Source organism: Plecotus auritus (genome assembly GCF_963455305.1).
Source record: "Plecotus auritus genome assembly, chromosome: 6".
NCBI lineage: Eukaryota > Metazoa > Chordata > Mammalia > Chiroptera > Vespertilionidae > Plecotus > Plecotus auritus.
Window position 1 is genome coordinate 152,614,259 of NC_137773.1, and position 17,330 is coordinate 152,631,588.

At 41.4% G+C, this 17,330-nt stretch overlaps 1 protein-coding gene across 2 annotated transcripts in view; it reads right to left on the bottom strand.

Moving 5' to 3' along the window:
* The window catches only part of ATP2C1 (ATPase secretory pathway Ca2+ transporting 1), a 136,406-nt gene extending 132,377 nt beyond the window's left edge, over nucleotides 1-4,029 (bottom strand). Inside the window, exon 1 of one of the 2 annotated variants that reach the window (XM_080674601.1) lies at nucleotides 3,487-4,029. In XM_080674601.1, the coding sequence (XP_080530727.1) occupies nucleotides 3,487-3,597 (111 nt within the window). In that variant the 5' untranslated portion in view covers nucleotides 3,598-4,029. The remainder of the gene's footprint in view (nucleotides 1-3,486) is intronic. The other variant, XM_080674602.1, reaches the window with a different exon arrangement.
* Between the last annotated feature and the right edge of the window lie 13,301 nt (nucleotides 4,030-17,330).

Below are 17,330 nucleotides of genomic sequence, written 5' to 3' on the forward strand. Positions count from 1 at the left end.
TTGTAAAAGGCCTGCTATAACAGAGTTTAGGGATGCAAAGTATGAGATATTTGTTCTCAGTTTGGTAAATAGCCTGTTGGCACATTACAATAGGAATGACAACAAAAACTACCAAACCAACCAGCTCTGAGGTCAAACCTTCATGTCTGTAAGACACCAAGTGCAAGGGGTGTTTAAGAACATTAAAGAAAAACTTTAAACAAACAAGTATAATGTGGACAAGGTGAGTGTAACAATGACCATGACTGGGATGTGTGGGAACTCTACAGGTCTAGTCAAGAAGTGGGTAGAGCCTGGCCGGCGTGGCTCAGTGGTTGAGCGTTGACCTATGAGGTCACAGTTTGATTCCCAGTTAGGGCACATGGCCAGGTTGTGGGTTCAATCCCCAGTATGGGGCATGCAGGAGGCAGCTGATCAATGACTCTCATCATTGATATTTCTCTCTCTCCCTCCCCATTCCTCTCTAAAATCAATAAAAATATTTTTTAGAAAAAGAAATGGGTAGAGGCAAGAAAGGAGGCTTTCCATAGGCAATCGGCCTGTGGTCTCTCCTGTATCATCCTATGCCAGGTGTCCAAGTGGGCCTGAGGGGACAAAGAATAAGATACCACCCAGCATCATGTGTGTATGGGCTGTATGTTTGTGAACATGTAACCAAATGGCTTACTGCATACCATATGGTAAAGGGCCTTATTAGAAGCAGACAGAACATCTTACGCTTCAGTCTTCCCAACAGAATTGGAGAAAGCTTTTTCATGAGCCCATTGAAGCTGAGTCTTGAAGGATGTGGGCAAGGTGTAAGTAAAGGAAGGAATTCTAGACTAGAGGGAAGAATATATCTGAATGCACAGAAGCACAGAAGTGGAGCAGCAGATGGTGTGTCTGGGATCATTTTCTCTAAAGTGTGTGGAACATAACACTGGTGGGAGCCAATGATGAATTGGGCGAAGATTTTACGTGGCATGCAGACACTACACTAAATAACAATGGAGTACTTGGAACTGAGAAAGATATCTATCTTGTAATTCCCTTCTATCCTTGCCCAGGAGAATCTCTCAGTTGGTTAGAAGGATGCTAATCTCTTAAAAGCTAATCTTCCTACTTAACAAAATGGAGCAGGTTTCAGGCTTAGAGGTTTCACAGCTAACAGTATCTAGTCATAATTTAACATTAGGTTGCTTTTATTATAATTATGCTTCTCTTCTATTTAAGGCAATGAAAGAGGTTTCCCACTAATAGTAGTGATATGAAAATTTCTTTCTAAACAAATTTAAATTTTAAGAGTGAGTGATTTTAAATGCAAATACAGAAAAAATATTAAGGAATATGTAAATGTGTACAGGTGGTAAACCCTTATGGGAAGAATTATGACAGTGGTATGTGGAAATACTCTCTACAAAAAAATGTTAGCAGTTTGTTGTGATGCTGTCACTGGATTATTCAGAGATAAAGCATGGTAAAATGGACCAAGTTCAAATCTTCCTTCAGCGCTTTCTAGCTGAGTGGCCTTGGGCAAGACCTCTTACGGTCTCGAAGTCTCACATCCCTCATTTTTATAAAGAGGATCCATCTTACAGGAATGTAAGGACTAGAGACAACCAATATCCAGGTCCTAAAATTATAGACATATTTAACCTCCTTTATAACTTTGCAACAAGCTTTCCAAGGTTAACCATGATTGACCCTGACCTAATTTCTCTAATTTTGTGAGACATGTCTGCAGAGCTGTAATTGGTTTCAGAAAAGAATCGACTATGTCATTTTTCTTTATCTCTCCATTAACTGATGCAGGAAGTTAGGAAATCAGTACAATGCTCATAGCTGTTTTAGGTCACCTCCAATGGTTGTGAACCCACCCAGTCCAAGTCAGAGGACCCACATTAAATTCTAATGTTCTGAATGCATGTTGCAACATTTTAAAAATAATCTTTAAAAAATAAATGGTGTGAGCAATATAGCCACATCTCCAAAAACTTATAATACTGAGAAAAGGGAGGGAGAATCACTTAATGCACAGTCCACAGTTGACGCCCCATCCTTTCAGTCCCCTTAACCTCCCCATTACCCATCGCTCCTCCTCTCATAATGAGTCCTGAAGAAGCCTGTGGACATGCACTTATTGAGTGTGGCAGACAACTCACAGCACCACCACCAGGTCCCTGGTTTTCCACTTCAAAAGCAAGCACCTGCTGAGACTTGGAAACCAAGAGATGTCCTTGTAATCATGACGCCTTGCCTTAATAAGAGATAAATTGGCTACTAAGGGTAGCCCCCTTAGTGAGCACAGTCTGAGTTTCCAGCTCATGTAAAATTATTAAAGCACAGCATAAAAAATAAAAAAAATAAAACACGAAAAAAAAAAGCACAGCATAAAAGCAGTTTCCTCTCAAACAGTAGTAATGATTTTCATTTTCCAAATTATGCTTCTACGCTTTGGAAAAACCTGTCATTAGAGGGTTTTCTGTCTGCTGACTTTTGCTTTCACTTCCTGGAATTGTTTTGATAAGTAGGTCACCTCATTCAAATACAGGACACTACTAATATATCCTGTGCAGTTTGCAGTTCTAATGACAAGTATGATGCCCAAGCAATTTATGACTCTGGTCTTCAATGTGGCTATACATTTGTCCTTCACCACTGCTATGCTTCTTTCTAAAGGAACCACCAGATTTAATGGATCAGAGACAGTGGTTTCTTCTAACAATGTGGTATAATTCAGGAGAGCAGTTTTTAGAAATGCCTCTTTCATAAGTGATAGAACGATATACGTCTCGCAGCAATGGAACGAATGCATGATTTTTTTTTAATCCATGATTTTAAAGAAGAAGTGACCAGACATTCTAACAGTTATTAAACAACATGTATACTCCCACATGCTAGAGTCTACTACTGGAAATCCTAACTTTCGATTGGTTGAAAAGACTGAAACCTGCAGTCCTCTATCCCCTACCCTCCACCCCAAAAAATGACTAATTACTTCTGAATGACCTTCTCAGCTCATTAGGGATCTGCTTAAAGCCATCATACTTACAGTCTACACAATGTTTTCTGTTTTGCAAGACCTGGTGATATTAACATAACCATAAATACTTACAAGAAGACAATATATATCTAGGGTCTGATAACTTTTCTTTGTGGAGATAAGAATTGTTTTACATTTTGTATTTGAAGACCTAGAAAATTATCAAAAAAGCCACAATTTAAGTCTGATAGAGTAGTTTAGTCTAGCTATTCAGAAGAAAGAAAAACGTGTGGTTTTATTACACTACTGGAACCTAATCTAAGGATCCAAATGTTCCGAGTTCAAATAAATCCTCAGGAGCCTGCTTGCTCCTCTGATGGGCAAGTCTGAACAGCCCCAAGCGGAAGCTGACCTGTGCCTATACCCAGGGAAACTAGCAGAGACTAAATCCCCAAGTGACGTAAAAGCAACACCCAAGAGCAAACATCCCGTTCACTTTAAAGATAATATAAAGAAAAGGATACCTGTTCTTCCGCTCTTTGATTTTTTCTCAGCACCGAGACATATTTTCTAATTGCATGGAGAGGATGTTTTTTGAAGTAAGAGAATTTAGATTGAGGCAACAGATTATCCATGACGAGGAAAACAAGAAGGTCCTTGTCTGCCCCTCCCTGTCGACAACCATATGAAATCTAGCTTCACAATTCCACAGATGCCTAAAGATTTGCTGGTAGCTCAACCACTTTCCTGCACACAAAGCAGATGTTCTTCTTGCCGCTTCTTCTTTTGGGTAGAGTTCCCAGGGAAACCAAGACAGCCAAGTCTGAGCTCCGTCTAAAAGCGTCCAGAAATGCAATGCCCAGAGGGCTGTAGGAGCCAGGAGGAATCTAGGGGCTGGTCCACCGAATGCAAATTGCTTAGTGGTAGTGATGCAACTGTCCTATTTCTAGCACCAGCGTTCTGTTGCAAGCTATGTTAATATTAGCTAGCTGGTGACTTTCCACACCCACGGACTCACAGGAGGTTTAATCTTAATTCTTCTGACAGCTTTTCCAGCTCTTAAAGAGAACGTGACATGTGGTTGCTCCTGTTTCCTTCTAGATTTCATATCATCGTGAGAACACACAGACAACCCTCAGCTGCATCTCAGCTCTAAAGTGTTGATTCATTCAGTTTTGAGAAGCATTTTTTCAGGAGATTTCTTCAAAAAATTAACAAGTTACCTCACCCTTCATTGTTATCAAGGAGTTCAATGTCAGCACTTAAAACGTTTGGTTTACACTGTCATGCATTATGCAACATACATAGTAACCAGATACTTTATGTTAATTGGACAAGAGCTGCAAACAGATTCTGCTCTGAGTTAAAAGGCTTCTTGCCTTGAATCCTTATCTCAAATCCACAGGCTGATTCCAGGAACATTAAATTTCCCCAGGCTTTATTCTGAGTGTAGGGAGAAGAAAAAAAAAGTGATACATTTATTTTCTGTTTCCAAAAGTATTCATGCTTTAAAAAGAGAACATGATAAGAGGTCTGTGGCCTTAGAGGACATGAAATCATAAAATTTGAAAGTTCAATTTTGTTTTTAATACTCTGTAGATGTCATAGGGTTTCTGAACAGTTTCCACGCAGGCTTTGCTGTTTCATTATCCTTTTTAACTTTGCAGTGGCTGGTGCATTTGATGGGAACACTTGGCCACTTCTGTGAAAGGCTATCGTGTAGAATCGAGGCCGGGCATCAACTGAAAATCATGAGACGCCCAGATTTGCTTTTAAGTGGACAGAGAGAGCTGGTCTTTCCCCTTCAGAGAGAGCACTGCAGGCAGGAGCCAAGTAGGTAGGTAGAGCTGGGAACCCATGTTGCAGCCCGTGCCATGCCCCTGGATGACCTCCCTGACACTCCTGGCTGGGCCCACTGCCTTCAGGGAACACACACTTGATGGGCCTAATGTGGGCTGTGCAGCCTGCAGCCCAGGCCATCTGTCAGGCTGGCATTGGGCCCACTTGCAAGGTGATCTTCCAGGACCAGGCTGGCAATTCCAAGAAGTCATTTACATACTGCTGCTGGGAGGGCTCCTTGGAGGAGGAGGCCCTGCCCTCTTGTCCCCTCTCTTGCTGTCCACCACTACTTGTTTACGGAAGCTCTTGCAGCCCTCTGTATGCCAGAGACAGCAGACTCTAAGGAGGACCAGAGAGAAACACTGGCTTGTGAGTCACTGGACTGCTAAGGGCACAGTGTTATGGACTCCCTGCCAGCTCATAGCCCAGGAAAACAAGGAGCTTGGAAATCCGGACACTGGCCAGCGGGAGGCCCTGGAAAGTGGGGTGGCCCTTAGGGCATTGGGAGTAGGCAAAGGTGCCATTTGTACACACCCTCGAGGAACTACCAGCTGGCCTTTTGCTTTTCTTTTTTTTTTTTTTTATCTAAACCTTCTAAGATGCCTCTCACGATAGGCAGGAGCCGGCAGCCTGCCAAATACCCACAGCACGGCTGGTGATCAAAGCCTTTTCCCAAAGGACAAACACAAAGCAGACTTCATTTCAAAAAGGTTGTCTCATGATCAAATGGTGTCTCATGATCACCCTTTCCTGGATGAGGAGTGTGATGAAAAGACATGGAGGGAGACAAAATAAAAAACAACAACAAAAGAAAACAATCAAAAACACTGTCCTGACTAGATGGAACACATGAAGGAAAATTGGTAAAACAGATGCAACTAAAATTCCCTTAGGTATTTAATTGATAACAAATATAATCATATCTAATATTAACTGGTCTCTGGGCCAGGCACTGGGCTAAATTCTTTACATGTATTATCTCATGTAATCCTATGGCACTCTATGGGGAAACTCAGGCTCAGAGAGGGTAAACCACATGCCATAGTCACACAGCTGCAAAGCAGAGGAGAAGGGATTCCAACCAGATATAGGCTGACCTGAGTCTCAGTTCCCAGTCTCTTAGCCCACAGCCAGAAATGGATTCCTGAGCAACTCTCAACAGATTAACCTGAAGAAGGAATGGCACAGAGTTGCCTTGTTAAAGAAAAATACAAACGTCAACTGCTAGGAATTTACAGACTATAATGATTGAATAGAGACCAGGTGCATCTTCATGAAAAATCATACAACTTCCTATCCTGGGTTGTTTATAAATAAGGCCAATACTCATTACTTACCTCCCTCCCAAAGGTTCCTTTATGAAATGATTCTAGTGATCTTGACAAGAGGTTGTATTTGTAGACATAGATTTTCTGTTTCCCAAACTTTGAAAAACTACTGTCAGTTTCTGTTTGACATGGGTCACAATGGTTCATTTCTCTCAATAGTTTAGAGAAGTACGATGAGCGTTTTTACCCATGCTGTTTATCAGGTGCGAGCATAGCCCTTTGTGTTCACAGTATGGGCATCTCTGCCATCTCAGCCTGGAGGAGTGCTGGTTCGATTGCCATTTTGACTCAGTTGCCTTGGTGAAAGGCAGCTGGCCAGACTCCTGATGGCTACAATGAATGTCTGCAAGGACCAAAAAAAGCCCAAAGTATCTGCCTCAAGTGATAAGAAGTCTATTCTGCACCCTGCAAAGTAACACAGTAAAGAGTGGAAGTGATTACCTGCTATTTGTACAATTCCCACCCCTTGTCCTCTATTCAGTAGAAAAATAAGGAACAGAAACCACAGACCCAGCAAAGTCACAGATCAAGGCTCCACAGTGAAAGCATATCTGTGTGTTCTCTTTTGATTTCTAAAAATTACCTCCTCTCTCACAAATAGCTTAAAATATGGGGAATCCCAATTTCTTCACCTGAAGAACAACATAAAGAGGCCAAACCAAAGCCTGAAAAAATAGTGATGGAGGTGTGTGTGAAAGGAAAATTACTTTCCAGTCCGCTCCTTTGCAAATGTTGGAAAAGATGGGATGAAAGTGTGGGGTTTTTTTTAAATATATTTTATTGATATTTTACAGAGAGGAAGAGAGAGGGATAGAGAGCTAGAAACATCGATCAGCTGCCTCCTGCACACTCCCCACTGGGGATGTGCCCGCAACCAAGGTACATGCCCTTGACCAGAATCGAACCCGGGACCCTTCAGTCCGCAGGCTGACGCTCTATCCACTGAGCCAAACCGGCTTTGGCGAAAGTGTGGGTTTTTGAAGCCATTTAGCACTGTGCACTGCATAGAGTAGGTATTTCATTAATGAATGCCAAAACACACTTACGAAAGGAGAATGGCAAAGAGATATAAATAGGACAATAGGACCCAAGTGTGTAAATTCAGGATGAGAAGCAGGAAAGGAAAACAGAAAATGTGTCTCCAGGACACCTTTGATTTGACAGGTTTTTAAACTGCATGAGGCCAAAACTAAGACCCCACTAATCCGACATTCTTTCTCCTTCCAATCAGTGCTCGAGTTTCCATCAAGATAATGACTCCGTTCTCTGGGAATTAATCCAGCCCAGCTATAAAGTGAAGGGCAGGCAGTTAGAATGATGGAGAAGCAGCTAGCCCAGAAAACAAAAACCATTTTTTATTATGAATTCCACTGAGAAATCACTCTCATCCCACTAGGTCTGTGGATATTGGCCCAGTCTCTTGCTCCCCCAGGGACAGTTTTAAATGAAATCAGGAGAGAAGAAAGGGAGGCATTTACCATTGCTCATCAGGACACATTTACATAGCAGTGACATTGCACATTTTTACCTGATTAAAGCACATTAGACAACATTTTCTTGGTGCCTCCACCACGTAGGTAGTAATTATCTCACATCTGCATATCTTGCAATTTTCCTTTCCCAAAAATCCATGATCAAAGTCTCCCTATGTCCCCACTACTGCCACAGTTCAACAACTTAGATGCTTCAGATTGCTCTATGAGCTACACAACTCTTAAGTTTTCTGCTTTCCAGTTTCAAGCATTGCTATCTCAAATTTAACAGTAACTCCGCACCCATAGGACACTTGCCCTCCATTTAGGGAAAAACATTTTTCTGCATAGTTTAGGCCAGTGGTCGGCAAACTCATTAGTCAACAGAGCCAAATATCAACAGTACCACGATTGAAATTTCTTTTGAGAGCCAAACTTTTTAAACTTAAACTTCTTCTAACGCCACTTCTTCAAAATAGACTTGCCCAGGCCGTGGTATTTTATGGAAGAGCCACACTCAAGGGGCCAAAGAGCCGCATGTGGCTCGCGAGCCGCAGTTTGCCGACCACGGGTTTAGGCCAAACTTGCACACACATCAGAATCACCTGGAAGGCTTGTTAAAGAACAGCTTGCTGGCCCCACCCTAGAGTTTCTGATTCAGTAGGTCTCTGGGATGAGGAGCGAGATTTTGCTCGTGCAACAACTTCCCTGGTGATGGTGATGCTGAAGCTGATTGTCTGGGGACCTCACTTCATGGACCACTGGTTTGGGCGCTGGCAGGTAAGGATGGGACTGTAGAGGGATTTCACAGGTGGCATTTGGGGGAGAGAGGCCCTGTTTGCTGGAGCGCTAGGAGAGCTTCCATCCAACCCACATTTAACTCGCTCTCCTCCAATAGTTCTGGTTTTCCCTGTCCATCTATTTTCCTGCAGCCACGCTTCCGAGAGGGAGCGCCTATAGCTCTCAAGCTACAAATGGGCCTCACACCAAGTTCGGTCTTAGTGATATCAATGTGATATCAGATTGCTCTCACACCCTCTCACTCAGTGCCTCCGATCAAGTTGCAGGCGCTATCAGTATTCTTACTTCAAAGGGAGATCAACCCTTTCTTTAAGCCCAAGGCCAGAAACCTCCTTATTCCTTTCCCCATTGCTGAAGGAGGAATCTCAAACCCGGAACAGGGCACACCAAGAATCCCCCAAATCACAGTCTTCCACAAACTTATCCCCAAGCATAATCTGCTCGTGTCTGTCTTCAATGCGACTGTGGTTTAGGATGGATCCTCTGTCTACTTTATCCAGTCTTGTGTTGCTACTCAGGATTTAAGGACAAGCTATTCCTTTAATGGAAACATAAAATGCCCCCAGCAAACTTACTATTTCTGATGGCTTTGGGGGTGGGTCCATGGTGCCGTGTTGCCTTCTCCTCAGGACTGGATTTTCTTTCGCCTTCTCCTCAGCAATCATGTTTTGCTCTGTCTGAGAGGACTAACACCAACCCAGAAGAAGAAAGGTATTTTCTTTTAAGGAGGGTAGAGCAGGGATGTGCAAATTGGTGGTCGTGCTACCTATAATTCTGTATGAAAATGGGATGGTTTTAGATACAAGGAAAATATATTTTTTTTCCCTAAGTAAAATAGCTTTGCCGAACTAGGAAGATGGAGGGTAGGATGGGTGGAGCAAGTTAGTATGTTTCCTTCTAATACCTGGTGGTTTGAAAATTAAGGATGTAATTGAAAGCAGGTGTGTGATTGGGCTAGGGCTGTCTTGGCAGGTAATAGCCCTTGGGATAAAGAAGTGACCCAACCCCCTTTCCCATTTCTCTCACTCCATTGCCTGGGTGGAAAGTTAAGTGGCCAGAGAGCTTGGTACTGCAGATGATCCTCAAATAGTTGTCTTGGGTTCTGGTGAAAACGCCCAGGTTGGGGGTGTTTATCTGGGTCACTCATGCAACTCTCACTCCTACATCCCATGAAAAGCACCATTGGGGGTGAGGGTGGGAGAGTCTGCTAGAGGTAGCAGCTGAAGTTATCTAAAACAATGATAATGTGCATACAATGTGGGTAGACAAATAGCTTCTCACAGTGAGACTTAAAAAGTCATGTTCCTCTGTATTATTATCCCTGAATTTTTAAAATATCAAATGTAATTACTCTGTACATCAAAATCATATGTCTTCCCTCAGTTGGATCACCAAAAGAGCATCAATATTGGTGTAACCCAGACTACACATAGGTACAATAACCTGTGTAATCATTACCGGAAGGTACGTTTGTTTTTACTGGTAACATCTTAGGTGTCAAAGTCAGAGGTATATGGGGTTGTTCGTTTGTGTGTTTGTTTTTGCAAGACTGGTTAGGTGTTCTTTAGAGCCTTGCTAATCTTGTGGTCCATAGACCAGCATCATTAGCATCACCTGATCCTAGGCACTCATTAGGAATGCAGAACCTCAGGCCCCACCCTAGATCTCCTGAATCAGAATTTGCATTTTGACAAGATCTCCAGGTGATTTATATGCACATGAAAGTTTGAGAGCCACAGCCTAGGAATGCATTCAGGAGTTGACACACTCTCACTGCACCCTCACAAAACTTGATCTTACCACTCACTTACCTCTACAAGAGTGGCTTTGTCTTGTCTGTAGCCCCTTGGCTGGGAAATTCTTCATTACCCTCTTCAGGGCAGTGGCTGTGTCTTGTCCATTGCTACATCATGCCTCACTGGTGCTCAACAGATTTTTAATGAATGAATGACTGATTATACATGTACTGTAGCATTTGAGTATGCACTACCTTGAGTTTTCCCAGATCTGTTGGCCTCTGAGTCCAGACATATAATAACTGTAACAGCCCAAATTGTACTGATGTATGTCTTCATTTGTCCATGTAGGACCTCCTGCTGCTATGAACTGCCACCCAAGTATTTCTAAGAGCTTTTGGATATATCTCTTGTATAGTTTCAAGTAAATCCTGGCCGGCTGCCTGGTAGTGTCCACTGTTTCCTGTACCTGTTCTGGGCCCCTGACCCTGTCCATCTGTCACTGCTGTTGTCACCTGGTATGTCACTGTGTTCCCACAAGTGATGCTTTGAAGTTCTTGAGGTCCAAAGCATCTTCCAGGACCGTTCTTTATTTAACTCACTGCTCTCTGTTCCTTCACATTTTGGTCAAGAGCTGCCCTCCCAGGTGCACTATTTGTACATTCTTGAGAAGCTCTTGAACTGCCACTCCCAGGACCCCCTTTCAGTCATCCCCTGCCCTTCTGTCTTCAGTACAACTCAGAGCCCTTACTGTGGGTTCCTTACCTCACCAACTGCCCTTCTGGGTAGGCCCCTTTGACAATGACCCCAGGACAATATTCCTGCCTCAGGTTCCACACCTGGGTCTTGGAATTAAATACCTTTGATCTTCTTTACAATGTCTTTAATAAGTCACATGTGAGTAAGAGGTTCAAGAGGGTTGTAAAACACGTTTGAAGTTAAAGCCTTTGAGACTTTTTTGTATGATTCTGGTACAGTGCTGCTCAATCTTTCATGTGCATATAAATCACTTGGTATTTCTGACAAGTTCAGGGTGATGTTGATGTTCCGTGCACCCCACTTGAATTAGCAAGAGTCCAACACCTCTTTGGAATGCAAAAATCAACACTAAGCCTCAAAGAGAAACTTCAGTTTTTAATATCCTGATATATGAGTTTCCCCTACAACATTCATCATAGTTTACTAGTTTTCTATTCATTTGTTTAGTATGTATGTATTTATTTATTTATTTATTTATTTATTTATTTATTTATTGGTCTTCTCCACTAAGACATAGCTCTGTGAGGACAGGAAGCACACCTATCTTGGTTATTTTATTTCTAACATATAGCACAAATAGTATTTGAAAGCTGGGGCACAGAAGAACAAGTGGTGCCTGACTTAGCAGAACCAGCGCGCTGAAGTCTAAAGCAGCAGCATGGAAAGCTGAGAAGAAACCCAATTTATCCAGCAGATTTCCCCAAAAACTCAGGAACTGGCAGACAAGTAACTCTGGAAGTGGGGGTGGGGTGGGGGTGGAAAGAGGAAAGGTTGCTTGAAAATCTTTAAGAGGCATTTGGACCAGATCCCTCCCCATTCCATTAAGGAGGGGACTGAAATTTCCTCGCACAAGGAGATTGGAGGTTATCTTTGCTCCTGCTCCTTTGGTTCTTTGGGTTTGTGCTTTCCCCCATTTTTAAAGTGAATTGATTGCTGTTTGAGAGGACACAAGATGAAGACCATTCCTCCCTGTGTATGGCTGCCTCCTTTTTCATTTTTAACCTTTCAGCTTAAATACCTCCTTAGAAAAGGTTTCCGTACTATTCTATCTAGAATAGGTCTCCCCCTGACATTTTTCTCACTAGCTGAATCCCCTCTGGTGTAACTGATTTATTGAACACAGGGAACTCATAGGGCAATATAAAAAGAAGCATTATTTTTTTACCCCTACTATTTCTTTAAATGTGACCTGTGAAATGTGTGTGTGTGTGTGTGTGTGTGTGTGTGTGTGTGTGTGTGTGTGTCTTGTGTACCTTCCTCTATACAGGAGTAAACTCTTAGGCAGTTCCCATGACATTTTTAGTTGTTCAAAAGACTTAGAAAATTCCACAGTAACTTTAAGTCATAAACACAGTCTCAATGAAATATTGCCTAGCTTCAGAAAATAAAAGTGTTCATCCTGCCATTCCCATCCGTCTTCTTCCTTCCCTCCCGCTGACACTTGCTAGCCGACCACTTGCAGGAGAAGAGTGAGGAGCAGTCCTCTTGCTTGCCTTCCCAGTCTAGCACTCCTCCTCCTCCTCCCGCCCCCGCAGCTTGCTACCCAGAGATTTTTAAATCTGTTGCGGCAAAGGCAGGGGTAGGAGGGGAGGGAAGGAGAATAGAAAGTTCTTACTTGGCTGGTGCTGCTGTAAGATGGTCTCGTTCTCTCTGGGCTTGAGAGCTTCCTCTTTCCCTGAAGGTTCTTCATTCATGGAAGCCTTGAGTGCCTGGCTTCAAGTTATCCTCTCCACCCCAGGCCTCCCACCACCCTGTAATACACTTAAACTCTATCAGTGTTTTGGCTTCTGGATTTTCTGACTTGCTCAAAAAGACTTCCCTAGCCTTAAAGTTATAAAAATATTTCTATACATTTTCTAATGTGCTTTATTTGTTCCATTTAGATATTTAATACCATTTAAATGTTATTTTTATGTATGGTCTGTGGTAGAGATCTACTTTATTTTCTCACAGATGGAAAGGTGATTTTCATAACCCCATTTATTTTTTCTCTATGGAATTATAATTCTACATTTATCATACATCCAGTTCTAGTATATACTTGTTTGTTAGTTTGCTAGGGCTGCCATAATCAAGTATCACAGACTGTGTGTCTTTAACAACAGAAATTTATTTTCTCACAGTTCTGGAAGCTGGAAGTCCAGGATCAAGGTGTCAGCAGGGTTGATTTATTTTGAGGCCTCTCCCTTTGACTGGTAGATAGCCATCCTCTCCCTATATCGTGATGTGGCCTTTCCCATGTGGTCTTTTATAAGGATACCAGTCATGTTGGATTAGGGCCTATCCTATGATTTTGTTATAGCTTAACTACCTATTTAAAGACCTTATCTCTAAATATATTCTGAGGGGTGGGGTTAGGATTTCCACATATGAATTGGAGGGGGAGAGGGAACACAATGTAGGTCATAAAAAGATCTGTTTTAAGAATTTTTCCATTCCAGTGTTATCATCACAGCTACAAACATATAGAGTACTTGGAAGACAATCTACTATTTAGAAATTAACTTTCTTTTTTTTTAATTTTATCTTTATTTTTGAAAGTATTACAGATGTCCCTACTTCCTTACATTGATCCCCTTTACCCCGCCCCCATCCCCACCAAGACTTTCACTGTCTATGTCCATGGGTTATGCATATAAGTTCTTTGGTTAATCTCTTCCTGCCCATCCACCCCCTTCCTTCTGAGATTCGTCAGTAGTTCAGGTGTTAGATTCTTTGTAAAACTTTTTCCAATCTCTTCTTTTTCCTAGAAACAGATATTTCCCATTGTATTTTATTTGAACCTCTATTATAACAATATTCCCTTAATCAAGATCATTTCTAGCTTCAAATTAGATCACAAGCCCATAGGGCTCAAATAATTAATGTTTTTAAAATATTAATTATTCATATTTGACATTATTAACAGCAGTCTGATAATGACTTATGTGCGTCAAACACTGTTCTGTGAGTTTCACTTGCAGTATCTTCTAAGTACCCTGTAAAGTAGAAATAAGGCTCAAAAAAATTAAGTTACCTGCCTGAGAACACATAGCATGTAAATTGGTTACTTACAATTTCAACCCAGTTCTATTTAACTCCAAATCCCAAACCCTTAACCATTAGAAAGTTAAGAGTTTCTATAGCTATTTTATAACCCCCTCCATCTCCAAGCAGAAGGCCTGGTGCACAGTAGGTACCTAGTATATGTGCTTATAAAATGAACTAAGCTGAAGAGCATGTCAATCAACACTTATGTTGTCATCCTTTCTATTTAAAGTCCTGTGACAAGTGAGCTATTTTAGGTCTGGATTACCATGGTTGAAGTAACAGATACATGATCAGGGTTCTCCCCATCCCCATAGTACCTGGAGCCTGTGCTTCCAAATAATGACAGTCACCTCTTCCTTCTTATGCACTCCCAGTCTTTAATATAACTCTTGGGCTCAAACCAATTCCATTACAGCTATTTACCTGATGCTACCATTTCTCAGTGTGTCAATTTAATGCCATAAAACTTTTTACTTAAAGATCATAAATAAAACAACTTTGTGAAAGAGAGTAGCACATAGTCAACTAATGCTACTTATCAGTTACCACTGGAGAATTTATGCAGTGGTTCACCTATGAGCAGTGTACTGTATAACAACGTATATGATTTGGTGGTTGTCTTAGTCAGCTTGGGTGCTATAACAAAGTACCACAGACTAGGTGGCTTAAATGACAGAAATTTATTTTCTCACAGTTTTGGAGGTTGGAAAATCCAAGATCAAGGAGCCAGAAAAATTGGTTTCTGGTAAGGACTCCCTTCCTGGCTTGTAGACAGCCAGCTTCTCACTATGTCCTCACATGGCCTTTCCCTGGTGGATACACACAAAGACAGAAAGAGGAGAGAGAGATTGAGAGTGCTCTGGTGTCTCTTCTTAAAAGGACACTAATCCTATTGGATTAGGGCTCTACTCTTAAAACCTCATTGAACCTTAATACTTTCTTAGAGGCCTCTTCTTGAGGTTATGGCTTCAGCATATGAATTTGGGGGAGGAGTGGGGACACAAACATTCAATTCAGCCTATAACATTGGTCAAGTTGACTTAGGATGGAAATAAAGAGTAGACATTTGAAGATCTTAGCACATTTTGAGGCTCAATAAGTGTCACTAGAACAATACTTCTTTGTACCTAAATTGTTTTATCTTTCCTATATGTGAGAATTCACATCTCTATAAAATTTTGAAAAACATTGCCTAGTAAGAATTTATTTATAAATGCTTGAGTTTCCTAGATGAAATATCTCTGTTATTTAATGGTGTAAAAACTTCATCAAAATGAATAAAATGTAATTCTCATCCTAATCCCCAGTTGCTTTATTTAAATTTTTTATTTATTTTTAAGTTATTTCCTTGGACTATACCTTTCTTCTGTAACTTCAGTGATCTCTTTCCTTCCTTAATATTAGTGTTCAGATAGATATGACTCTCTCTCCCCAGAAGCCTTTGCTTATAGCTATGAAATTTTTATTTCTACAGATTTCCCTTTAGCTCTTTATGATATTTCTTGCTTCAAGGGCCTGTCTAGATCTGACATCCTATGGTTCTGAGATACTCCATGATGGAAGCAATGTTTTAAACCCTAGGCTTGTCAAGCTCAAAAAGCATATAAGGTCGAAGAGGCAGGTAGGGCAACAGAAGTACTGTTACTGCTACTGTTCTGTAGAATTGTAAAAGTCACTCAAAATGACAGCATGGGTTGAGTCCTCTTACTTCATGTAGCTGTAAATTCATAAACAAGTGGTTTTCTAAGACCATGTCAAGGTTTTTCTCTTTTCTAAGAATTTCCCTCCCAAGTTTCTTTGATGGCTTTCTACCAGGTTTATCTTAAAACTGACTTTTCCTCCCCCTTAACAGCAGGTACTCAACTCCCAGCTTCCATCTACATTGTTTCTTACAATTGTGTCCTTATTAGGAGTTTACCTCTTTTGTTTTCCAAAGAGGCAGCCTTATAACAGGTCCCTTTCCTTGGCAGCTTAACATTGCCAGAGCTGCTCAATTCCCTTCTGTGACTGGGTTTCTTGCTATTGGTGGAGGTGGATGTAGTAAGGCCTAAGACTACCATTTGAAATTTAATATGTATCTAACTGGCTATAACATCTGAGTGAAGAATTTCATTTTACTAGTTTTAAACATGTAAGAGATAAAGACACATTTAAAAACAATTTTATAAGGCAACAGCTTTTCAGAATTGTCCTAGCTTAGATTCTCTCTCCCTCTCTATTCTCAAATGCAGAGTTCACCTTGTCTCTAGAAGAAGAGAGGTTGCTGGTGACAGAAGTTATAATCTGTCTTCCCTTCTGAAAACACAACCAGCTTCACGAGATCACCAAGCAAGATTTACCACATTCATACCTTGTAACCACCATCCCTGATTAGAGCCACAGGAAGAAGAATAAGGTACCTATCTCATCCACCCCCTCCCCGGAGAGCAAAGTGTGCCAGCTGTTAAGTAATTGTCTCTCAACTCCATACACATTGTTCTATGCTCCACTTAGTGATGCCGGGATTCTATAAACCACTCTTCTTCCTCTTAGCCAGCTGCTCCCCATGAGGCTTGCCAAAGGAGAGTGTCTGCAAGTTTGAAGGAATAAGAAGGGATTTGCTCCTTTCGATTTTGCTTCCTGTTCTTGAAGATCACACTAGCAATGCTTCTTAGCAGCAGTTTATTTCTAAAAGAGAATCTGAATCTAGCTTGTACTTTTCCCAACACTCTCACACCAGTCTCACTGCCCCTCCCAGAGGTATCAGCACAGTCAGGCAGTGCCCCCTCCTCAAAGTCTGAGTCCCAGCCCCAGGACCCTACTCTGAGTCTAGAGACAAGAGCACTCGCTGGCTAGTGCCACGCCTCAAAGATCTGGGTCCTAGGTCCTTTCCCTACTTTGCTCTCAGAATGTTTGGTGGGGCCAGACTTCTTGCATTTGCATGCATGGAATTAAAATTCAGGTCATTGTATTCATATATTAAAGGTAAGAAGGCTAGGGGTCTGGTGGACATAATTCAGATTATGTGTTGATTACTCCCAAACCTATATCTGTATGCCAGACATCTTTCCTAGGTTTAAATGGAGAGCCTGTATGTACCTCAAACTCAGAATGTCTAAAATTAAATCATATTCCCCCTTTGCTCAATGAATTTTGACACTATCTACCAGTTCCCTGCAAGAACTATTTTTTTAACCTTCACAGTCTCCAAGTACTGTCAATTTATTTCCTAAACGTCTCCTATTTTTCATCTCTACTTTACAACCCTATTTCAGATTCACTGAACTCACTGGATTACTGTGAAACCCTCCTAACTTGTTTTGTTTTGTTTATTTTCTTCCAGGCTCCTTCACTTTTAATCAATTCTTGCTAGAATGTGTATAGCTTTAAAAAAGATAATAAAACATTACAGTTTCCAGAACAC